At 45.1% G+C, this 25,072-nt stretch overlaps 1 protein-coding gene and 1 long non-coding RNA gene across 33 annotated transcripts in view; one reads left to right on the forward strand and one right to left on the reverse strand.

Moving 5' to 3' along the window:
• The window catches only part of PACS1 (phosphofurin acidic cluster sorting protein 1), a 140,120-nt gene that overhangs the window by 51,478 nt on the left and 63,570 nt on the right, over window positions 1-25,072 (reverse strand). For 5 of the 31 annotated variants that reach the window (XM_085010657.1, XM_085010655.1, XM_085010653.1 and 2 more), the window contains one exon: window positions 22,431-22,853. The exons of 23 other annotated variants lie outside the window; for them this stretch is intronic. In XM_085010657.1, coding sequence (XP_084866783.1) covers window positions 22,431-22,519 — 89 coding nt within the window. In that variant the 5' untranslated portion in view covers window positions 22,520-22,853. The remainder of the gene's footprint in view (window positions 1-22,430; window positions 22,854-25,072) is intronic. 3 more of the 31 variants (XM_085010679.1, XM_085010682.1, XM_085010666.1) reach the window with 1 other exon arrangement.
• LOC106509301 (uncharacterized) lies at window positions 16,550-23,439 on the forward strand. Of its 2 annotated transcripts, none has more exons than XR_014836832.1 (3): window positions 16,550-16,819; window positions 21,078-21,158; window positions 23,009-23,439. It is a non-coding gene; the product is annotated as an uncharacterized LOC106509301 (long non-coding RNA). The 2 variants fall into 2 exon arrangements; XR_014836833.1 differs by lacking the exon at window positions 23,009-23,439 and adding an exon at window positions 21,515-21,642.

Raw genomic sequence — 25,072 nt, forward strand, 5'->3', positions numbered from 1 at the left:
GGATTTAAATGGAAGAAACAAAAGTCATTATTTGCAGGCTGATATGATAGCCCATTTGGGAAATCTAAAAGAATTCTCATTAGGATTGATCAGAGTTTAACCAGGTTACTAGATTTCTGAAAATCAACTGCATTTCTAAACACCAGTAACAAAGAAATAAAATGTAATTTTTTAAAAAAGATACCATTTGCAAAGCCAGAAAAAATAAAACACCTGAGATAAGACAGGGTAACAGCAAGGGCTAATCACCACTGAGCACTTACTAAGCTGTGAAACAGAAACTGTTATTAGCCCTGTTTTACAGATGAGGAAACTGAGGTTCAGAGGGGTTGATTTACCCAACATCACACTATTAGGAAGCAGCTACGTGAAGGTTTAAGCCCAAGCGGTCTGGTTCTGGAGCCTTTGCTCTTAAACACTACCCTAAGCTGCCTTCCTCTCAGCAGGATGGGCCAGGCCTCTTCAGAGTCATACAAATACTGTTGTGAGACACCGAACCAGGAAAAGAGATACCAAGTTCATGCATAAGGAAACTCAGCATCAAGCTCTCAATTCTCCTCCAAACTGACATACGAAATTAATACAACACTGATCAAAATTTCAACAGGATTTTCCACAGAAGCTAATTCTAAAACCTAAAAGGAAGAGGACCAAGAAAAACCAAGATGCTCTTGAAGAAGAGAAAGGAGGTGGGTAAATTAGCCTATCAGACGTCCAGGTTTATTGTAAAGCAGTACTAGTTGAGGTAGTATGATATTAGTGAAGGAACAGAAAGACAGACCAACGGGACAGGCCAGAATGCCCCAAACAAGCCCACGATGATACAGAAATCTGATACAAGGAAAAGGCAGTAATTCAGTAACTGGGAAAAAAATAAACTATGAAATGGAAAAAAAAATTGGATCCACACCTCACACCATATATAAAAATAATCTCCAGGTGGATTAAAGACTTGAATGTGAAATGCAAAGTCACAGGAGAAGTTAGGATAAAATCCTTCGCACTCTGAAGTGCGAGTGGAGTTCTCAAATGTGACACTCAAAGTGTTGAGACATTCGATTACATTACAATCGGGAATTTCTGTTCATTTGGAGATAACCATGAAGAGAGTTATTAAAGCACAAGTCATGAACTTGGAGAAGATACTTGAGACACAATACTGACAAAGGGTCTAAAGAATAAAGAATGCCTATAATTCATTAAGAAGAAGACCACACCGCCAATAGAAAAGTGGGCAAAAGATAGGAACAGACGTTGCATGTTTCCCGAAGAGGAAACACTAATGGATAATAGAGACACGGAAATATGTTCAACCTCATTATGAATCAGGGAAATGCAAACTGAAATCAAAATATCATTTTACACCCACAAAATTGGCAAAACTGAATGTGGGTGAAGACGGGGGACGATGGGAACGCATACGCTCTAGCGGGACTGTCGCTGGCTGAGTCACTCAGGAAACTCGGGCATCAGCTTAGGGAGTCGAACAGGAGTGAACCCGCGGTCCCTCGAGTTCACTCACGGCCTAGGCGACCTTGCGGGAGCCACTCCATCCTCCTCTGTCTCTTCATCGGTAAAATGAGGACTGTGGGAGCTCCCTTCGTGGCTCAACGGTTAATGAACCCGACTAGCATCCAGAGGATGCCTGTTCCATCCCTGGCCTCGCTCAGTGGGTTAAGGTTCCGGCGTTGCTGTGAACTGTGGTGTAGGTTGCAGATGCAGCTTGGATCCTGCATTGCTGTGGCTGTGGTGTAGGCTGGCAGTTGTAGTTCTGATTCAACTCCTAGCCTGGGAACTTCCATCTGCTACAGGTGAGGCCCTAAAATGCAAAATACTACTACTACTACTACTACTACTACTAAAATAAAATAAAATAAAATAAAATGAGGACTGTGATACCAACTCACAGGGTTCTTGTCAGGACTCACACATATATAAAAGCACGGAGAACTGTGCCTGGGCCCTAGTAAGCTCGCTCTAAGCTAGACATTATTTGTATTATGCCGATCAGCACCCACCTGTACACTGTTAGAAGCGCAGCTGAACTATGATATGTTCATATATCAAGTGCTATCCGCACTGGAAATGAATGAAGCTTACACTTCAATGTACATTGGTCTCAAAATGTAATGAGTGAAAAAACAAGCTGTAGAAGACCACATGCAATATGACACTATACCAAGTTCACAGCAAGCCAGAATTAAACTACTCACTGTTTAGAGATACACACACGAGGTCAAACTACAGAGTATGAGGCTGGACATAGAATGAGGCTGGGCTGCGTGATGGGCACGAGGAAGGCAGGTATGTCTGGAGCACAGTCAAGGGGGAGAGCGGCAACATGTGAGCCTCGAATGGCACAGGGGCGGTCCCGGGTGCGGTGCCGTGGGTTAGGAATCTGACTGCAGCGGCTCAGATGGCTGTGGAGGCACAGGCTCCATCCCTGGCTGGGCACAGTAGGTTAAAGGAGTTGGCGCTGCCACAGCTAAAGCACAGGTCACAGCTGTGGCTCAGATTTGACACTGGCCCGGGAACTTCCATATGCCGTGGGTATGGCCATGAAATGAAAAAAGAAGCGAGAAAGAGAAAGAGAGAGGGAGAAAGAAAGAAAGGAAGGAAGGAAGGAAGGAAGGAAAGAAGGAAGAAAAGAAAGAAAGACAAGAAAAGAAAAGACAAAAGAAAGAAGCAAGCAAAGCAGACATAGGCTGGACCATGCAGCAGACCCCTTCATTTTACGGTGGGAACCCATGAAGGCGGGAAGCTTTGGGGTGAAGAGGGCAGAAAAGTCAGGACTGATTAAGGTTGGGACGGCTCGAACATCCAAGTGGCAACGCTCCGTAGGCAGCTGGCTGTGTGAGTCTTGAGCTCAGAGGAGAGATCAGGCTAGAGACAGCGATTCGGGAGCCACGGCATGAAGATATCTGCCGCCACGGGAACGGTCGCCATCTCCCAGAGGAAAGCTCCAGTAAGAAGGAAGGCCCAGGACGGAGCTCCGGGGCTTCCGAGGCACCAAGGTCGGGCAGAGGAGAAAGGCCGGGAAAGGGGACTGAGCGGCCGCGCGTGAGGCGGGAACGGGACGCGCGTGCACGACCCTAGGGAAGAAAGCGCTCGAGGACACGCGGTAAATGCTGCTGCCGAGCAGCAGAGCGAGCTGGGGGGAGAAACCCAACGGCTGGGTCTAGCAGCGTGGAAAGCACGTGACGGGCACTTCGGCGGAGCGGGCAGCACAGACGCCTGACCAGTCCTTCTCCTGAGCAGTAAACGCAGCTGCGGGTAAGGTGAGGACAGAGGAGCAGGTTCTGAGCTGGAGGAGGAACGACGCGGTTCAGAAGGAGGAACTTGGCCTCCGTACTGAGCAGCGGCTGCGTCTGACAATTGGCGTTTGCTGGCACTCGGCTTCTTGCTAAAATGCCGCGGCCCAGCGGTCTCATCTGAGGTCCCCCGTGGCTCTCGGAGCGCCCCCGGAAAAAGAGGAAATAAGTTTTATCTGAGTTCGCGGAGAAGAGAGGTGACTGGAGACCCGCCGGGGAATAAGTCAACCAGATAGAAAGGATTTATTTTCAAGTAGCTCTGGCGTCCCTCTAGAGCTACCTGCAAGAAAACTGACGGAGCATACAAATCCCCAAGAAGTTTCGCCGGTGTCCTGACACCAACAGCCCAGAGTCACGGTCCTGCTTCTGAAATCACATAGATGAGGAGCTGATCTGTATTTCTGCTGTCATGTGACTTGGCTGATAAGATGGACCACACACAGGAAAGAAACCTTTAACTGTGTCAAGTTCCAAAGCACAGTGACAGCAAGAGGCTGAAACCAGAGGTGGCTGCTCTCATCCGCACACACCCCCCCATTAGATGACGAGGCATCACAGCCATCCGGGTGCAGCAGCTTCACACCATGAGGAGCCAGAAGGAGACACCCAGCTGTTAGCTCAGCTCCTTCCCTTTCTCACTGCCCTCTGGCCACATGCCACATGTGGCCTCCGACAGATGCCTAACAAACGTTTTAAGCAAACAAAGCAAGAGAGCCGCGTTGGCTGGATTCAGGAAGCCTTTCTCTACTGAGACAATTAACACGGCTGGCCATTTGACCTTTAAGAATCCACTTGTAGGCACTGCAGAACCAGCTGACTGCTTTTTCCCAGAGATAATTCCAGCTTTCTCCTCTCTGACTAGCCCACCTCAAAGCAGGACCCACATTTGGCTCCAGAAACAAAGAGCCACTCCCAGAGGTGAGGGAACAGGATAATCCTCAGGCATCCTTGGTAAAGGACTTCACAGAGAGGAGCTACCATGCCCTCACTGTTTGAAACCACAGGGCTTCAAAGAACATTCCTCGTGCCACAGCTACCTACCCCAAGAGCTTGAAAACAAGAATGCTGGGATGCGAATGAGTGTCTTTAAAGTCTGCTGTCGGGACCACAACATCCGGGGCATACAGCGTGGACCTGAGATCGGCATTTAGCTTCAGATCAGACAAGTCAGAGGCAATAAACTCAAAAATAAAATTAAAAAAAAAAAAAAAAAGCCTGGTCTCAAATTATTCCTGTTAAGTGGGACTGAGATACTGGGATGAGAAGGGAGTCAGGACTCCACCAAATAACCATTTTTCAAGGAAGAACTGTAATCAATTTTTTTTATATTAATAAGAAATAGGAGTTCCTGTCATGGCTCAGCAGAAACGAATCTGACTAGCACCCATCAGGACGCAGGTTCCATCCCTGGCCTCACTCAGTGGGTTAAGGATCTGGCATTGCCGTGAGCTGGAACCTCCTTATGCCATGGGTGGGGCCCTAAAAAGACAAAAAAAAAAAAAAAAAAAAAAAGAAGAAGAAAGAAAGAAATGAACCTTACTTCTGTCATTTTTAATATGGTTTCTTAATTATTCTCTAATGGCAATTTAATGGTTATGCTTATAAGTTTGAGTGAGTCACTCTCTCCTCTCTCTCTTTCTCTCTCCAACTCTTATAAGGGCTCCAAATAAAGAGGCATTTGATTATGCCTTTCAGGACTATCTCTATCTACAATGATATCTTTGACTCCTCCTACCCTAATTTACTGCCTATACAGTTTTCAGATTCCTTACTTGGCTTTATGCAATGGATGCACAAGTCTTAGAAAGTGTGCTCTTGCGTGTCGGCATAAAAATTTTTTCCCACTGCTAACTTGGAATATGCCTTATTTTCACCTGTTTCCGTGTGTCTCAAACCTCCCTCTCCTTTCTAAGGGCACCAGGCGTCTCACTTGAGGGTCTGCCCTACATCCACGACGATCTGAGATCCCTAACTTCATGACATCTGCCAAGCCCCTATTTCCAAATGAGGCCACGCTCTCAGGCACCAGGGGTTAGCACGCTGACTATCCTCTGGGGTAAGTGTTCAACCCTCTACATAGATTAATACCCATTTGGCTGGGCTCTAAAATAACGTACGCTTGCCTCTCATGCCATACATCATAGTCTTCCAAGAATCCAACTTGACTTGGGAAAAGCTCCCACTGACAGGGAGTTAGCAGGGACTCCCTTCATGCTGTGAGTGCTCCCTTCCTCATTTATCTATTTTTAAATCCAAGTAAGGATTTTTCTGTGGGAAGAAAACGCAGTTTTCTGTAGTACAGAAAAGGAACCTCGACTTTCTTATCTGGCTGAGATTTCAGGTGGGAATTTATTCATTGTCCTAGTGAAATTAGAGTAATAGGATCATTTTATTATTACTATTATGTACAGTATAAACATTCCAGTATAAAACCGGGGATTTACTCACCTTTTGTTCCACCAATTGCCCAGGAAGCAATTATTTTCCAACAGGGAGAACTAAGATTCCATCTAATCAAGCTGTAACCACCTTTTGGCAAGCTGTCACTCCGTGGGTTCCCTTTCTCCACTGCACTGCCTTTCCTTAGCCATCTTTTTAGGTCATGCAAAGAGTGTGTGTGTGTGTGCTTATTCTATTGTACTTCTTCTTCTTTTTTTTTTTTTTTTTTTTGTCATTTTAGGGCTGCACCTGTGGCATTTGGAGGTTCCCAGGCTAGGGGTGGAATCAGAGCTGTAGCTACCAGCCTATGTCACAGTCACAGCAACGCCAGATCCAAGATGTGTCTGCAACCTATGCCACAGCTCAAGGCAATGCCGGATCCTTAACCCACTGTGCAAGGCCAGGGATCGAACCTGCGTCCTCATGGATACTCGTCGGATTCGTTTCTGCTGAGTCACAACGGGAACTCCCTCTCTTGTACTTCCTGACTGCCTACTCCACCACCATTAGTCACACTTACTTGTATTTTCTATTTCAGAGGCTGATGGGATTTCTCTACATGGCCATGGAGTTCCCGTTGTGGCTCAATGGTAACAAACCTGACTAGCGCTGTTAGGTTGCAGATGAAGCTTGGATCCCAAGTTGCTGTGGCTGTGGCTGTGGTGTAGGACAGCAGGTGAAGCTCCAACTTGACGCCTAGCCTGGGAACCTCCATATGTTGAGGGTGGAGCCCCCTAAAAAAGGCCATAAACACACAGGGAAGAATAACAGCAGCCACACAGATGCTCACACCGCACTCACTCTGCCTTGCATTGTTCTAATCGCCTCACGTCTATTGACTTATTTATTTTGCATTCTGTGAACAGTACTATTCCCCAGGTTTTACAGATGGGCAAACTGAGAGAGAGGAGGAGAGATGAGTAAATGCTGGGACTAGAACGTGACCCATCCAGAGTCCAAGTTCTTAGCCGCTCTGAAGGCTGCCTCCCAGGCAACGTGCCAAGATGCTAGGCCAGTCCACAGTGGGGTGGTTACGTGTGAGGATATAAAGATGCTTTTCTACATACCCCACATTTCCTACAACGATCATATATTAATTTTATAACCAGAAAAATATTCTTTTAAGTAGAAAAAAAGTAACAGTGTGTGAGGGTACAACATAAAAATAATAACGAGCCAGGCACTGCAATATGCGATTTACATACACCAATTTCATCCTCAAAACAATTATAACCTTCACTTTATGGAGAGGAAAACAGAGGTGCACAGAAGTTCAACAGCCTGCCCAAGGTCACCCAGCTAGCGGGTGGCAGCTGGGATTGTCTTTCTCTAGTCTGTGTTCTAAACTAGGTTACACGGCCTAAATTAGATATAAAACTCTGGTGCTAAATTTCAGCACGACTCCCTGCTACATTGCACTAAAATGCCAAGGAAATGTGCGTTTCACATCCTGGGGCCCAAAGCAGATAAGAAGACAATTAAACACCTTCCCTCGCCTCTATATCTCTGTCTACTGCTCATTATTTCAGATCATCCTAAATACCGTCTTCTCTCCTGACTTCCCACCACCTGGGAAGCTCTGCCCCTTCTCTGAGGCCCACACTGCCTCCACGTCTTAAAGCGCTCATCATCTTCTCCCCCCCACCTTTTTAAGGGTCACACCTGTGGCATATGGAGGTTCCCAGGCTAAGGGTCAAATCTGAGCTGTAGCCGCTGGCCTACACCACAACCACAGCAACACCAGATCCAAGCCAGGTCTGAGACCTAGACCACACCTCATGGCAACGGTGGCTCCTTAACCCACTGTGTGCGGCCAGGCTTCGAACTCGCGTCCTCACGGATACTAGTCGGGTTCCTTAACCGCTGAGTCACGACAGGAACTCCATCATCTTCTTCCTTGAATTCAATTATTCCACACCAAAGGCATCGGAAGGACAGGGACCCTGTCTTGCTCTGACTTGAATCCCTCTAATTCACAGTAGTTGGAAAGAAAACAGGAAATGTCCAGTTTGCTTAATTAAACCATAATCCTCACCATTTGTCATTCAATGTATAAATATTTAAAGAGAGGATTTTACCAGAAGAAAAAAAAATCTGCTTCACCACGGTAAGCATAAAAACCCACGTGTTTTCATTCGAATAGACCTCTTAATTGGACAATACTAGCCCAGACTAGAGGGCATTTAAATTATTCCAGTGTCACGAATGGAGAATATGCTGGGCACGTTGCCAAGTCTCTTTCTAAATAGGTCCTGTGGTTAATTTCTTTATTTGTTAGCATTTCCTTGCATCTTCTTCAGTGTAAAGAGAGCTGGACCTTCTTGCACTGTTTTTGTAAAAGCGGGGCCATCTTTCTACGCCAGCCTTACAAGGTGGACGCCTCAGTGAACAACTGCCATCGCTTCCCCAGCAGACAAGTAAACACCACCCCCACCCCCTAGAGAGACAGAGAGAGACACAGCCAGACGCACACGTACGCCTGTGACACAGTGGGCGAGGCTGTGGGGGAAGTGGATGCCCCTCTGTCACTCGTGAACCTAAGTCTGCACACCCCCCCAGACAGCGGTTTCGTCATTTCTACCGACTTTGCAAATAATGCACGTGTGCTCTGACTCAGCATTTCTACTCAGGGATTTATTCCACAGATACATGTTGTTTCTAATAGCAACAGATTGGAAAACTCAAAGTAACCATCAACAGGTTAAGTAAATTACAGTGTATCCAAAGGATGGACTATGGGGCTGTAAAAACAAGTGAAGATGCTCTTTGTACTGATGTGAAAAGATCGCCAAGAAAAATCTGTTACGTGAAAAAGGGTACACAATAGTAGCTGGCAGGTTGACATTTATGTAAAGCAGGAGGAAAATGAAGTATATATTTATGTTTGCTAGTATATGGATAACTCTGGGAGAATTAACAAACCACAGTAGTTACCAGAGTGGGGTAGGGATAAAGCTGGGAAATGTACAAGGAATTGGAATTTTAGAAATTTTATAATAATAGCTGTAGCAGGCTCATACACCAAATGGTACATCAGGAGTAAAGAGGACTCTTAACAAAGAAATTTGTGCAGAGGTGTTCCCGTGTGGCTCAGCAGGTTAAGGATCTGGTGTTGTCACTGCAGCAGCTCAGGTCTCTTCTTTGAATAAAGAAAATGTAACCTTAGTACTACAAGTAATTGGATTTATAGAGCTATAGTGTCAATGTCTATATTATGACCAATGTTATTTATGGTTTTGCAACTTTTATGTGGGAAGGAAAAAACTACACGTAATGCCCTGAGTGGAAAATGTAATTGAAACATTTAAAGTTACAGAAGCTAGAACAACAACAAAAAAATTTGAGAATAATAATTTCCAAATAGAGGAGAGAGGAGAAAGAAAGAAAAGTGCTGCACATTAAACTCTCAGATTTCACACTGGCAAGTCAATAGATCTTTTATAATTCAACAAAAAGAAGTAAAAAATGTGGAGTCATGTCCCTTGGGAGATGCCCTCCCAGGCCCGGGGGTGATTCTTGGTTCCCCTAAGCCAAGGAAGCTAGTCTTATTCCAAGCAGGGTATATTCTAAGAACAAAAAGAACCACGAAGAAATCTTAACCTATACTAAGTAACAACCATATTGTTAACAACAATGTAGTATCATTTTAAAACTATTACATATACTACAGGATACAGGAAATAAGCAATTATGTTAATATTAAGTTTGGGGGGCATAAAAGAAATGCAAATAAAGGACAATAAGTTTAAAAACTCTGACGTTCAATTTAACTTCAGTTGAAATCACCAGTATGAAACTGTGACTATTTTTATTTATTTATTTTATTTTATGGCATCACCTGTGGTGTATGGAAGTTCCTGGGCTAGGGGCTGAATCGCAACTGCAGCTGCTGGCCTATGCTCCAACCATGGCAACTGTGGATCTGAGCTGCATCTGTGACCTACACTGCAGCTTTCAGCAACGCCCAATCCTTTACCAACTGAATGAGGCCAGGAATCAAACCCACATCTTCATGGATACTATGTTGGGTTCTTAACCTGCTGAGCCACAATAGGAACTCCCATGATTATTTTGTTTCTGTTTTTGTCTTTTTTTTTTTTGCATTTTCTAGGGCTGCTCCCATGGCACATGGAGGTTCCCAGGCTAGGGGTCTAACCGGAGCTGTAGCCACTGGCCTACGCCAGAACCACAGCAACGTGGGATCCGAGCCGCGTCTGCAACCTACACCACAGCTCACAGCAACGCCGGATCCTCGACCCACTGAGCAAGGTGAGAGATCGAACCCGCAACCTCAGGTTCCCAGTCGGATTTGTTAACCACTGTGCCACAACAGGAACTCCCCCATAATTATTTTGAAAGAGGAAAAAAAGTATTCCACTGAAAAGGCCAGAAATGATGATTATCTCAGTAGCAACAAGCACCCTTATCACACAGATTGTGGTCTCTAAATACCATTTCTCATTAAAAGGAGAGTAACTGATTCTAAGTCTGGTTCAGGAAATAATACAAAATGAGCCTGGAAAATCCTGTCATACTGGAAAGCAAGGAAGACATCACAGACTGTGGGGATCATATCAAACAACATAGAAGCCACCGTGAAAGAGAACACAACAGCCAAAGATGTGACAGTGTGAACACCCAAGAAGAACAATGACGGCAACAAAGCATCAAATAAATAAAACTCCATGACTTTCTAAGACACACATAATTAACTTTGAAGGTAGCTAGGAAACCAACTCATCATTCTGAAAACAAGGAATAAAGGGAAAGAGTCAAGCCCTTTGTCATTTACAGCATGGGGGCTGACCCTCCTTACTCACGGGTAGACCCAAACTGCAACTCCTGTCATCACAACCTCAACACCCATCATACACCCACAGCCAGACGCAGAAAATAAGAACTGTTTGTCTAAGGTCTCTGTTTTAAATTTTTTTGTTTGTAGCAAAATAATAGGTTACCTTATTTGAAAGACCAAATGGTGCTTTAAGGCTTAATTAACAGACGTTTCCTTCTTCAACCTTCTTCACTTTCCAGGGGTACCCCCTTTTTGATGCTTTTGGTATTTACCTTCATTTTCCCATAATAATCCAGATATAAATATTCTATATTGAGTTTATATCCATCTAAGTTTTTCAGTTTCAGACATTATCTACTGAGTTCCTCCCACACAAGCCAAAACAGTCAGCTGACACCACGCAGAGACACATACATCACCCTTCCTTCATCCCCCAAAAGTTACATGGCACCATGTTATTAAATCAATATTCAGCACTTACATGATTACGGCTCCTGTCCTGATATAAATATTGTCCTGTTCAGTCATGTAATCTGCTACGATTATTTGCTTGTTATGTAATTTCAAAATTTGGTGGAGATTGCCTCTATCTTTTTTTTTTTTTTTAATTCTAAGAGTCCTCTCAACACAATCAATCACATTATATATAGAGTCTCTGAGTCTCATTTTTCCTAGGAAACACGCCTCCTGGAAGCCAGGGTCCTTAGCTCCAACCTGGCCAGGGCCAGCTGCATGGCAGTCATCCTGGGACTTTCCCTCACCAATACCCTGAGGGTTGCTCTCGTATCCTGGGTTGAATTCCCTTTTTCCCCTCTACATTCCAGGTATTTCTCTTCATTAAGTTACTTTCCAGTTTTGAAAGATCACATCCTCTAGCTGTTCTAAGAAAAGGCAGGCAGCAGGTAAATGTTTTGGGATCTTGCATTTCTGAAAACATTTTCACTTCCTTTCACTCTTGATTGACAGTATAGAATTATAGGTTGGAAATTTTTCCATCAGACTTTAGATGGTATTGGTCTGTTGTCTTTTAGATTCTAGTGCTGCTGTTAAGTAGCTTAATGGCATTTATTTTAGAATTTTTTTTTTTTTTTGGTCCTTTGTCTCTGGGAGCTTTTAAAATCTCTTGTCAATATCCTAAAATTTCCTTATTGTGGGTCTTTTTCATTCTGGACCCTTGGTGGGCCCTTATCCAACCTAGAGACCTTAATGTTTGGGAAAATCTTGCATTATTTCTGCAACAATGTCCTATCCTTCATCTTTTTATTTTCTCTTTCCTTCTCCTGTTGGTCAGACGTTGGACCTTCTAGATATCCTTTAATTTTCTGGTTTATTCTCTCTTACTGTCTCTTTGGCTGACTGTTTTACTTTCCAGGAGATCTCAACTTTACCTTCCAACTTCTTTACTTCAATCTTCACTTAGTGACAGTTTTAACTCTCAAGAGCATTCCTGAATAGTTTTTTTTTTTTTTTTCCTCCCATGCCCACAGCATGCAGAAGTTCACAGGCCATGGACTGAACCCATCAGAGCCTTAACCTGCTGAGCCACCAGGGAACTCCCTGAATAATACAGCATCCTGCTCTTATTTCCTAGATGAAACATCTTATCTCTTTGAGGACTTTGTTTTTCATGGAGAAGGCTTTCTATAAATATCTGGAGACACTTAAAATTCTGCTCATATTTTACAGAGGGTGAAAACAGCCAACTAGGAATTCTGTGTGTATCAACTGTTTCCTGTTGGACCTCATCAGAGCCTGAGGGGAATAGGGAAACTCCAAAGAGCACATTTTTTTCACAGGCTGGTCGATTTCCCCAGAAAGGAATGTTATAATCCCATTGCTGGGGTTGTGATGGTGGTTAATAAACTAGCGTTCTAGGAGTCATGGATGGGTCAGCTTCTCTAAGTCTTTTAATGTCTTGGTGAACAGAGGTGGTGCTTATGACAGTAAGCTCAGCTGTCAGGATTCTGGAAGCCAAGACAGGAAAGATGGTTGAAAAGATCGGGTTGAAAGTACAGATTTTCACTTAATCTCACTCTTCTGGCTGAGAATCCTGCCTCTCACCCCAGCTTTAACAGGGTTCCCCGAGACCAGACTTTCACACATACATTCTCTGTTTCAATATCTCTAGAGAGTAAACATCCCATTTTTGGCAGGAATGAGGGAGAAGCAGTAACCTCAACGGGTGGGATGGGGGATCTGGAACTAACTGTCATATTTCAGACTTTCAACTAATATCTCTGTTTTAGGCCAAATGCATATCCCACATTCAGAGGTACCTAAAATTTATTATGGTGGCTGAAAATCGGCTTGCGTCTCATTAGCTTCCTCCATTGTAAATACTTAAGAGGAGTGAGGAATGTTGACACCAAAGTTATTTATCACATATGCACCTACTTTTTGGCTTTCGAAATTTTGTGAGTAAAATTTTGGCCCACTGCTATCTCTTCCTCCTTTTTCTTCATCCTCATAGATTTACACTTAAAAAAAGATTCCTTTACGTCATTTCAATGGAGTTAGGGAAGGAATAAATATGATCTATCACATTTCTTCATCTTTTATAAGCCCTGGCAGACTTTTGCTCATCTGCACTGGCCAGAACTGGGTCACACATGCTAAGTAGTTGTAGAAGTGAAATTATCAAGATGAGCAAAATTACCAGGAACTTGGGATAGGACCAATCTTCCTAGAAGAACAGGACCACAAAGGGGAACCTGATACCTGAACAAAACAGGTTTTGAAAAAGAGAAAAAGCAACCTGAAGCAGAACCATCTAGTCAATGAATCCTGAGTAGCCTTCTTGAAATAGTGGAAAGGTTTTTTCAAAACCGACTTTTGGAGGTCTCCTGCGGCGCAGCGGGTTAAGGATCTGGTGTTGTCACTGCAATGGCTTCGGTCGCTGCTATGGCATGGATTCAATCCCTGGCCCAGGAACTTCCATACGCCCTGGGTACGGCCCCCCCAAAAAAAAGACAGACAAAAAGAAGAAACATCAAAACTGAATTTCATTGGGAGATATAATTTATACACAATAAATGTAAAACTTACACGCCAGTGTCACCACCACCATGGTTACGATAAAGAACATCTCCTCACTCCTAAATCCCAGGCAACCACGGATCGGCCTTCCCGTCACCACACGGTTTCTGCCTTCCAGATTTTGATATAAGAAGAATCATTCAACATGCACACTTTTGCTACTAGTTTCCTTCACACAACATGTTTCTGAGACGATCCATGCTGTGCTGTGTATCAGCAGTTCCTTTGTGCTGGGGAGTAATAGTTCATTGCGTTGGCATGCCACAATTTGTTGATCCAGTCACCTACGGATGGACACATGGGTTGTTTCCAGTCTTTGGCTATGATGACTAAAGCTGCTACCAATGTTCATATAGAAGTTTTCGTTTTCATCTGCACTTGTGTTTTCTTTTCTCTAAGGTAAATACATCTCCAGGAATGGAATTACCGGGTCCTATGGTAAGGATAAGTTTTAACATTAAAAGAAACTGCCAACTGTTTTCCAAACCAGCTGTTCCATTTTACATCCTCAGGTGAAGGGTATCAAAGCCCAACTTGTGCCACAGATTTGCCAACACTTGGTATTGTCGGTCTTTTAAATGTTGCCTATTCCAGGGGCTAAAATGGACAGTTACGTTGGCCATCCATTACGGTTGTAAACTGCTTTTCCCTGATGACTGATAATGGAAGTATCTTTTCATGGTACTCCTGGTCATTTGTATACCTTATTTTGTTGACTTTGTTTCGTTTTGGCTGTACCCAGGACATGAGGAAGCTCCCAGGCCAGGAATCAACATGTCCCACAGCACCAACCAAGTACCTGCAGTGACAACGTCAGAGCCTTAACCTGCTGCACCACGAGAGAACTATCTCCATAGTATATCTTATTTTGCAGAGCATCTGCTCACATCTTTTTGCTGGTTTTAAGAATGGAGTTAACATCTTGTTACTGAATCATAAGGCTTCTTTACAGTCCCTGTCAGATACATGGATCGCATACATTTTCTCCCAGACTGTGGCTTGCCTTTTCTTAGTAGTGTTTTCGAAAAGTAACATTTTAAATTTTGATCGAGTCCAATTTAGCATTCATTTATTTTTCACAGTTTGTGCTCACAGCAATGCCGGATCCTTAGCCCACTGAGCAAGGCCAGGGATCGAACCTCATGGTTGCTAGTCAGATTCGTTTCCGTGCGCCAGGACAGGAACTCCAGTCCTGCACAATTTCACTCTGACATTGTTGCTGAAAATCAGTTGACTGTATGTGCGGATCTACACGTGTGTGTGTCTATCTCTGGACTCTGTTCTGTCTCATTTATCTATGTCTCATTTATCCAAATGTCTATTCTTTGCCAGTACCGTATGCAAACAAGCCAGTCCTCTCACTTTGCTGTTTTTGTTTTTGTTTTTTTTAAGTATTTTAAAAGGCCTATTCTAGGTCTTTTGCATTTCTATATACATGTATGTATGTATGTATGTATTTATGGCCACGCTCACAACATGTGGAAGCTCCCAGGGCAGGGATCGAACCTATAGCACAGCAGCAACTCAAGCTGCTGCAATGACAATGCCGGATCCTCAACCGGCTGAGCCACAAGAGAACTCCTTCTATATGCATTTTAGAATTGGTTTGTTACTTTCTATGATGAAAATAAAGCAGGAGTTCCCGTCGTGGCGCAGTGGTTAATGAATCCGACTAGGAACTATGAGGTTGCAGGTTCGGTCCCTGCCCTTGCTCAGTGGGTGAAGGATCCGGCGTTGCCGTGAGCTGTGGTGTAGGTTGCAGACGCGGCTTGGATCCCACATTGCTGTGGCTCTGGCGTAGGCCAGTGGCTACAGCCCCAATTCGACCCCTAGCCTGGGAACCTCCATATGCCACGGGAGCGGCCCAAAGAAATAGCAAAAAAAATAAATAAATAAAGCAGACCCAATTGAAAAATGGGCAGAAGACCTAAATAGACATTTCTCTAAAGAAGACATTCAGATGGCCAGTAGGCACATGAAAAATTGCTCAACATTGCTAATTATTAGAGAAATACAAATCAAAACTACAATGAGGTACCACCTCACAGCAGTCAGAATGGCCATCATTAACAAGGCTACAAATAAATGCTGGAGGGGGTGTGGAGGAAAGGGTACCCTCTTTTACTGTTGGTGGGAATGTAAACTGGTACAACCACTACGGAAAACAGTAAGGAGGTATCTCAGAAAACTAAACATTGAACTACCATACGAGCCAGCAATCCCACCCCTGGGCATCTATCCAGACAAACCTTTCATACAAAAAATACATGCACTCCTATGTTCATTGCAGCGCTAGTCTCAATAAGAGACACAGAAACCACCTAAATGTCCATCACAGATGAACGGGTTCCATACGATGGAATACTCAGCCATAAAGGAAAAAAACTAACGCCATTTGCAGCAACACGGCTGGAACTATATTTGTACAGTTAAAGTTTTGGTTAATGTTTCATATACCTGTAAAAATGGACTTTATTCTGTATAGAGCTTGATAAATGACAATTGGGTTAAGTTGGTTACACAGTGTCATTGAGATATTTCATGTCCTTACTGATTTTCGCTTTGTTTTTCAATCAATTACCAAGGAAAGAAGGTTAAAAATCTCCAATTATGATTGTGGATTTGACCACACCTCCCTCTAATCACACCAGTTTTGCTTCAGTATTTTGAAGTTCTGTTATTATGGGCACATACATTGAAGATGTTTGTGTCTCACTCATGTCCTGACCCTTTTATCGTAACATTCCTTGTCCTGAAGTACCCTTTGATGTGAACAGAAGCGCTTCGGCTTTCTTACGCCGTTTACAGGGTTCTTGTTCTATACTTGTGGTTTAGTAGAGGCTGGTCTGCTACACGCAGGTCACATGTAAGGGCCTCATCACAGTCAACTGCCAGTCCCATCGCTCCCTCATCTTGGTGCTACTGCGACTGCGCTGTCTTTCTGCACACATTATGCATCCGGCAGGACACTGTTAGAGTTGACGTTAAAATCACAACACGTCTTTTAGAGAAACGAGAGAGGGAAAGAGACAGAGCCTGGCATCTCCCCACATATGCTGCACGTCTTGTGCTCTTCATCTCTTCCTGTAGATCTGAGTTACCATCTGCCACTTCCCTTCACTCTAAAACTTCCTTCAGTCCAAGTCTGCTGGCAACGAACTTCCTCAGTTTTTGTTTATCTGGAAATGTCTTTATTTCTCATTTTTGAAAGATAGTTTCTCCGGACACTGAGGTTTTGGTGAGTAGTTTTTTCCTTCAGTATTAGAAAGTATTGTTCCAATGTCTTCTGGCCTCCGCTGTTGCTGGTAAGTTAGCCGTATTTGTCACACTGATCCTTCATATGTAATATATCATGTTTCCCTGTTTTCAAGATTTTCTTTTCTTTTTGGCCTCAGCCATTTGGCCATGATCTGCCCACAATTGTTTTTCTTTGTGTTTATTCTGCTTAGAGTCCACTGAACTTCTTGGATCTGTAAATCAATGTTTTCCACCAAATTTGCGAATTTAGGGACTAGTAATGTCTTCAAATATGTTTTCTGCCCATTTTTCTCCTCTTCTTCTGGGACTTCAATTACAGCTATAACAAACTACCTTATATTGTCCTACAAGTCTCAAAGGCTCTGTTCCCTTTTCTTAAATATTGGTTTTTTTTAGTGGACTTGGGTAATTTCTACTGTTGTTTTCAAGTGTAGATTCCTTTGTTTGTAATTTCAAAACTGTTGAGCACATCTAGTGAGTTTTTATTAGTTTCATTTCAGCCCTAAAATTTCCATTTTTTTCAGTACCCATTTCTTTGTTGCAACGTCTCTCTGTTCACAAGTATTTTTAATTCTCTGATCATATTTTCCTATAATTCCTTGATCGTATGTATAATCGCTGAAGTCTTTGCCTATAAAATCCAACCTGTGTACCCACTTAGATACTCAGAATCAGTTTCTACTGATTGCTTCTTTTCCTGAGTATGAGTTACATTTTCCTGTTTCTTTATAGGCCTAGTAACTGTAGGTTGAAAACTAGATAAGATGTAGTAATTCTGGGAGTTCCCGTCCTGGCTCAGTGGAAGCAAATCTGACTAGCATCCATGAGGATGCAGGTTCGATCCTTGGCTGCACTCTGTGGGTTAAGGATCTGGCGTTGCCATGAGCTGTGGTGTAGGTCTCAGACTCAGCTCAGATCTGGCATTGCTGTGGCTGTGGCTGTGGCCAGCAGCTCCAGCTCCGATTTGACCCCTAGCCTGGGAACCTCCATATGCCGCGGGTACAGCTCTAAAAAGACAGCAGGAAAAAACAAAAAACAAAACACATAGCAGTTCTGGACCCTGCTGTGTCCTGCGGATTTTTTAAATTCTGCATACTACAATAAAAAAAAAAAATAGTAGGCAGTTAACTTGCCTAGATTCAAACTACAGATTAGCCTTCCTTGTGGTATGCAGCAGCTGATAAATCTGCTCAGTTCTCACAGCTTCCAGCTACTACTTTTTTAGCCTGGCTCCCTGGGGTCTCTCCTGCATCTGTGTAATTTGGCTTATACACAGGTTTGAGGGCTCACACTCCATGATTTTTGTGATTTTGTAATTTCTAATTTTCTAGCTGTTCTTCCAGTCTTAAGGTCTGTCTTCTTACACCTCAAGCCAATAAGGCTTCGGCCTTCTCCTGCCTGAGCTGTACATAGTTTAGGAATGAACTCAGTTTAAAAGGGAGTGGGGGGGAGTTCCCATTGTGGCGCAGCAGAAAACGGATCTGACTAGTATCCATGAGGATGTGGGTAAAAGATCTGGCGTTGTCCTGAGCTGAGGTGTAGGTCGCTTGGATCCCTCGTTGCTGTGGCTGTGGCATCGGCCGGCAGCTGCAGTTCTGATTGGACCCCTAGCCTGGGAACTCCCATATGACCCTAAAAAGTTTAAAAAAAAAAAGGCATTAAACCTTCAGCTTGTTTAAGTTTGTCTTTCCAGGACTGATTCTTTTCTTGCCTCTTCCTGTTTGTTTTTTGTTTGGCTGAGTTCCTTGGGGTCTCTCTTGCACATCTGGAATTTAACAGTTGTAATACCTTTTTTTTTTTTTTTTTTTTTGGTGTGCTTTTGACATGTGGAAGTTCCTAGGCCTGGGATCAAACCCAAGCCACAGCAACAAAGCAGGCTGCTGCAGTGACAATGCCGGATCCTTAATCTGCTGCACCACAAGGGAATTCCTGTAATGGTTAATTTTATGTGTCAACTCAACTGGGCTAAGGGATGCCTAGATAGCTTTATTAACGTTGTTTCTGGGTGTGTCAAGGGTGTTTCCGGGAGAGATAGCATTTAAACTGGTGAACTGAGAAAAGCCGCTGGCCCTCCCCAGGGTGGGTATCATTCAATCCGCTGGGAGCCTAAATAGAACAAAAAGATGGAAGAAGGGCAAACCTGTTCTCTTTGCTTTAGCGGAAACACCCATCTTCTCCAGCCCTCAGACATCAGCCCTCCTGGCTCTTGGCTTTGAGACTCAATTCACCAACAACCCTCTGGACTCGGACTGAATCACACACCACCAGCCTTCCTGGTTCCCAAACCTGGGGACTGCAGATCAAGGGGCTTCTTAGCCTCCATAATCACATGAGCCAATGCCTAAAATCACTCTATCTACCTACACACACACACACACACACACACACACACACACACACACACACACACGGTCTCCTTCTCTGGAGAATGCTGACTAATACCAGTCAGCCAGGGCTCTGGGCAGAGTTCTCGCCCAGATGTTGGGCCTCGCCCTCTGCAGGTTTCTCTCACTTCCAAGATGTCCCCTTATACTTCCCCTGCTCTCCGACTGTCACCTCCCTTCTCTGTCACCTCCCACCTGTACGGCTACAGTTTTCCACTCATTTCATTCACTGCAGCCACTGTGCAACTGAAGCACATCTTGAGGCAAACTACCCCCGCCTCCTCCAGCAAACCTGCAGGTCTGGCTCCTTTGCATGACAATTTTTTTTCTCCTGCAGCTTCCCTCTGCTTTTCTTTCATTCAGCTTTTCTAACTGTTATCTGGGGGAGGGGGTGAGCAACCACCTCGCTCTGCCTCCTTTACTGGAAATGTCCTAATCCGACAGAGAATAACACACAGCATGCTTTCAAGGAGGTTTCTTCTTTTTCTTTTTTTAATAAACTTACCTTTAAATTTCATAGCACTACACAAAACACTTAGAAGTAAAAACTTTTAAAATAATGAACAGCAATCTAAATGGTAAAGACCAAGCTGTCTTTAGAAATTCAAGCAGTACACATGCTGCATATAATACAGTCAAAGGCAGAAAAGCCTTGGGACTGTTCTTCCTATTTTAATGAAAAGGAAACATGGAAAAAAAAAAAAAAGTTCAGGTCCCAAATTAGAGAAGCTAGAAACTAGAATTCTGACTCTAGAAGATGAATCTTTTTCCTGCCTAGGAGTCACCCCAATTCAGTCTGTTCCACATTTAGTAACGGGAGGACACGGGAAAAATAAAGCTCGTCTTTGTTTTGGTTTTGTTTGGCTTTGTTTTGATGGTCTCGATGGTTATTGGGGGGAGGAGAAAGAATGCGGACTAAATAACTGCACAACAGTGGCTCTACTGGATTCCAGCCGCTGTAAGAAACAGCGTCTCTCGTGAAGTGCAAATATCTGCAGACGCACGCGCTGCCATATGCAACACACACATGCACTGGGGACAGAGACGTGGAGCAAGAAAAGAGAGTGTGAATGAGATCCGCTTGGCTCCCCAAGATTTTTATAATGTACTAAACAGACACGAAAGAGAGAGAGAGAGAGAGAGGAAGGAAGGGAGAAGAAAGAAAGGAAGGAAGGAAATGCAGGAGGCAGGACGTGGAGGTAGAAAGTGAGGTGCTTGTTAGACCGAGTACCTGATGAGTAAATCTCACAATTCCAGATAAGAGTCAGTGCTATGCTACGACTTACTGTTTTAAAAGCATAGTGTGTGGGAAAGAAACTCAGGGACTTGGAGAACAGACTTGTGGTTGCCCAAGGAGAGGCGGAGGGGGAGGGGGGACAGGGAGGCTGGGGTTAACAGATGCAAACTATTGCATGGGGAGGGAATAAGCAATGAGATTCTGCTGCACAGCACAGGGGACTCTATCTGGTCACGTGCGGTGGAACACGACGGAGGATGGTGTGGGGAAGGAATCTGTATTATGTGTGCCTGGCTCACTTCGCTGGACAGGAGGAACGGGCGGAACACAGTAAATCAACTATGATTGGGGAAAAAAAAATCATAAAACGTCTGTGTGTGTGTGTTTACAAAGTATTATGATACACTATAGAAAAATAACTGACTTGTTTTGGAAATATGTAGCAAAGTGAAAGAAACATCCCGATAAGTCTCTGAGGAGAATCACTGTTAAAAATCCAAGAAAAAATGTGTGTCCACCAACCTTCAGCATACCCTTCGGTACTTCCCTCCCTCCCTCCCTCTCTGCCCCCCTCTTCTCTCTCTAACCAAACGGATCCTATTATTCATATTTTACAGCTTGTATTGTCGGTGAGCCTCCTGGACTGAATCTGCTGGATCTGTCCCTCCATGTTGTGCAGCCATGATGTTTCTGCTCAGGTGCTTTTTCTTTTAATTCTTGTTTCATTTTCAGACCTGACTCCTTGGGGGTTGCCCCTGCACCTGCAGGGTTTAGTGATCCGCCAGTGATTGGTTAAAGGTCCTGCTCACACCCCTGGAGCCAACTAGGCTCCAATCTCTGCTCGGTGATCTGTGTGGGGTTAAGAACACCCAGTTCAGGGCTCCCCCCAACTGTGACTTTCCGCTGGGCCCTTCTGCATGTTCCCTATGCTGTTTCAGCGTCCCCGGCCACCTGGGCTGTGCAGGGAGCTTGGGACGCCTCTGCTCTTGTCTGCAAGTTGGTCAGGCGAGTGTGGAGAGCTTTCCAAGTCTTTCTGTGGCTGCATCATTTCCAGGGCCTCTGCTACATGTCTGACCAGTCTACTGTCTGACCCCAGTGGGGCAGCTATTTAGGCTGCCAGAGCTGCCTGTTCACTTGCTGCTGAGATCCAACTGGTACTGACGATGCCAGTGGGCGGGGCTTTTCACCTTCGGCTCCAAATCAAGTGCTGCCGCCCCCCGCCCGCCCCGCAGCCAGCTCTATGGTCTGCCACCCCCCCCCCCCAACGATGACAGAACTACTACACTGATGGGGGGTTAGAGGTGGCAGGGGGTAGTCCCCAGCCAAGAACATGAGAAACTCCCCCTGCGGGGGGTGGACAGGGAAGGAGGGAGTTTGGGGTCAGCTGTTAAATACTGGATGGAGAACAACAGGTCCCACTGCGTGGCGTGGGAACCAACGAGACGCAATCCCCTCCCACAAACCATAACAGAGGAAAACGTGAGAAAGAATATACATGTGTATAACTGGGTCCCTTTGCTGTGTGGCAGAAATGAACACGCTATTGTAAGTCCACTATACTTCACTAAAATTAAAGAAACAAACACCCCACTGTCCTTATCTGAATGAAGTTCAGCCGTTCCTTCTGATTAAATGCTTTTTTTTTTTTTTTTTTTGTCTTTTTGCTATTTCTTCGGCCGCTCTCGCGGCATATGGAGATTCCCAGGCTAGGGGTCTAATTGGAGCTGTAGCCACAGGCCTACACCAGAGCCACAGCAACGCAGGATCCGAGCCGCGTCTGCAACCTACACCACAGCTCACAGCAATGCCGGATCGTTAACCCACTGAGCAAGGGCAGGGACCGAACCCGAAATCTTATGGTTCCTAGTCGGATTCGTCAACCACTGCGCCACGACAGGAACTCCAGATGCTTCTCAATTTAGTAGTAGTGGTAGTGGTGGCGGTGGCAGTAGCAGTTTTTATGGCCTTACCTGCGGCATCTGGAAATTCCCAGGCTAGGGGTCACCTCGGAGCTGCAGCTGCTGGCCACAGCCACAGCCACACCAGATCCAAGCTGCATGTGGGACCCACACCACAGCTCGAGGCAAAACGCTTCTCAATTTGACGCTGGCAGCTGTTGTACTTCCTGAGTCCTGCAGTGGTTGTTTTTTGACACCTCTGCCCAGTGTATTCTTGTCTTAGAGGAGAGAGTGTCCCACTTCCGCACTCACTCCACATACCGAAGTCCCGCCTCTGTCCTCAGCCACTGTCAAATCTTTCATCTTCAACGTGCCACTCAGCCACACGACAGTCACACGACTTCAGGCTACAGGTCGAATGTGGGCTCGTAAAGGGGAACGAGCATCCTTCCGGCCCAGCTGCCTCCCACACTGTTACACCACGACTTCCGGGTCCTGAGAGAGCGAATGATAACGTTTTAAAATTGGCTCCGTAACTCCACCTCGTCTGAAAGTCAACCAAATGCCTGTGTTCCCTTTGAGTCTGATCCCTGGACCCGGAGCAGCTTTCACCTTGCTTCTTCTCTTTTTCTGTTTTGGCGGCCCTGCAGCACATGGAGTTCCTGAGCCAGGGATCAGATCCAAGCTGCGGTTGCAGCTTACACCGCAGCTGCGTCAGCTCGAGATCTTCAACCCACTGTGCCGGGCCGGGGGATCGAACCTGTGGTCCTGGCGCTGCAGAGATGCCACTGATCCCGTCGCGCCATAGTGGAAACTCCTTACCTTGATTCTTTGATAGAATCAAGATAGAGAGATAGAGAGATAGAGAGATAGAAAGCTCTCGGCTGTTTTCAGTTTTCCTTCCCTGTAAGTCACCCACTCTCCCTACTGGCCGGCATCTGAGGTCGCCCCGCTACGCAGAGCTGGTTACCCAACCTCTGGCGACGACAGACAGGCCCAGAGCCTCTGGAGTTCATCTGTACCACTGACAAGCCCAGGATTTATTTCCCTTTGCTCTAATAAAGCTTGTTTCCTTCCTCAACACGATACCGTTTCTTTTTGTAATGGAAAGGGCTCGCATTGCTGTTCCTCACCCACTGAAACCGCAAACGATCACATGGCTTACTCTGGTTCATTCAGCAAACGGGTATTATTGTCACCAGGGGCTAGTCTTTCTGTTTTTTTTTTTTTTTTTTAGAACCCAACTCAAGAAAAAGCTAAATATAGTCGGTTATCAGTAAGAAGCAAATAGGAATCAAAGTCCAGGAATTTCTGCTTCTTAGTTCTACGATCAGCACCTGCCCAAACTAGGAACATTTTTCAATACTGTTGCTGTATGTTGACACCATGAGTTTGTGAAAAAAGCATTTATTCCACACAACCCACCCTCAATTAAGTGCAAATTGTTTTTGAAGCTTCTTAAAGTTTTTTTTTTCCCTCTCACAGAAGCTTTCAGCAGCAAACGGCTTTCCTTCTAGAGGATTCTACATTAAATCGGGGCAAATATCAGGGCAAACTAAATTTCTCCCTCATCACTTCCCTGGGTTGGTGACCTACACAGAAGAGCAGAGCAGTAACTGGACCAGCCAGATCCAGCCCAGCTGAGCCCACGCACAGGAAGCGTGGGCTGTGAAGTGGCCACACCCCCAGCCGCTGCTCCAGAAGGCTCTCCCCGCACAGGCCTAGCCTCACAAGCGTGTGAGTTGGGAACACGCCACCGAGGGAGGCGGAGAGGCCGCGGACCACTTCTCCTGCAGCAGCAAGGCGCTTCCGGTGATGTGCACGGCAAGGCGTCCCTGAAGCCAACAGCCCATTACAGGGAGAGTTAACCCATAAAGCGGGATGGATCACAAGAAGGTAATTCAACTGCAAGACTCTTGACAACAGCATTAATCTAATACTGCTTGGGAGGGAAATCACTTTTTTTTGGTTTGGCGTTTTCATTAACAGAACCACCCGACTGTCACTTAAAAAGCTGCGTCAGGAAAAACAGCCTCTCACGTGGTCTTTACTAGACAGAATGACCTGACCTCGCTTTATATAAACCACAGAATTGCTCGTTGAGCCACAGGCTGCAGGCCATGTAGGCTAAACTTGGGTTTGTGATGGCATTCCAGATACAAATGCCATTTACTGATTGGGGGTTTTTCCAGCAAGGGTGGCTCGTGCGTAAGGGGACCGGATGGAAAAATCCTGAACAGGAGTTCCCACTGGGGCTCAGCGGGTGAAGAACCCAACGCTGTCTCTGTGAGGATATGGGTTGGACCCCTGGCCTGACCCTGTGTTGCCCTGGCTGCGGTGTAGGCCTCAGCGGCAGCTCTGAGACACGTGACCCGGGAACTTCCATATGCCACAAGTGCATAAAAAGAAAAACCAAAAGCAAAAAAAACCCCTGGACAGCATTCAGAGGGACACCACTTCAGAGCGCTTCTCATGGGCATTAGAGGGAAGCGGCGTTAGCGGGAAGCTCACCGGAACCTTCCCCTGCTCTTTTTCTTTTCAGGAGCTCCAGTCCCATTTGGTTTAAACAAACAGCTCGGAGTCACAGAAAGCACCAGGTTTGCATCTGAGAGCTGTGTTCACGCCCGCTTCTTTCACAAGATGCTGATGGGTACGCGATGAGCCCACTCTACCTGGGCTATAGTTTGATCCGCTCAGTGTTCATAACCTGGGGG

The sequence above is a fragment of the Sus scrofa genome, chromosome 2 (genome assembly GCF_054392235.1).
Source record: "Sus scrofa isolate SSC_HxYL_T2T_F1_AM1 chromosome 2, Sscrofa_HxYL_maternal_Yorkshire_Landrace_v2.0, whole genome shotgun sequence".
Taxonomy (NCBI): domain Eukaryota; kingdom Metazoa; phylum Chordata; class Mammalia; order Artiodactyla; family Suidae; genus Sus; species Sus scrofa.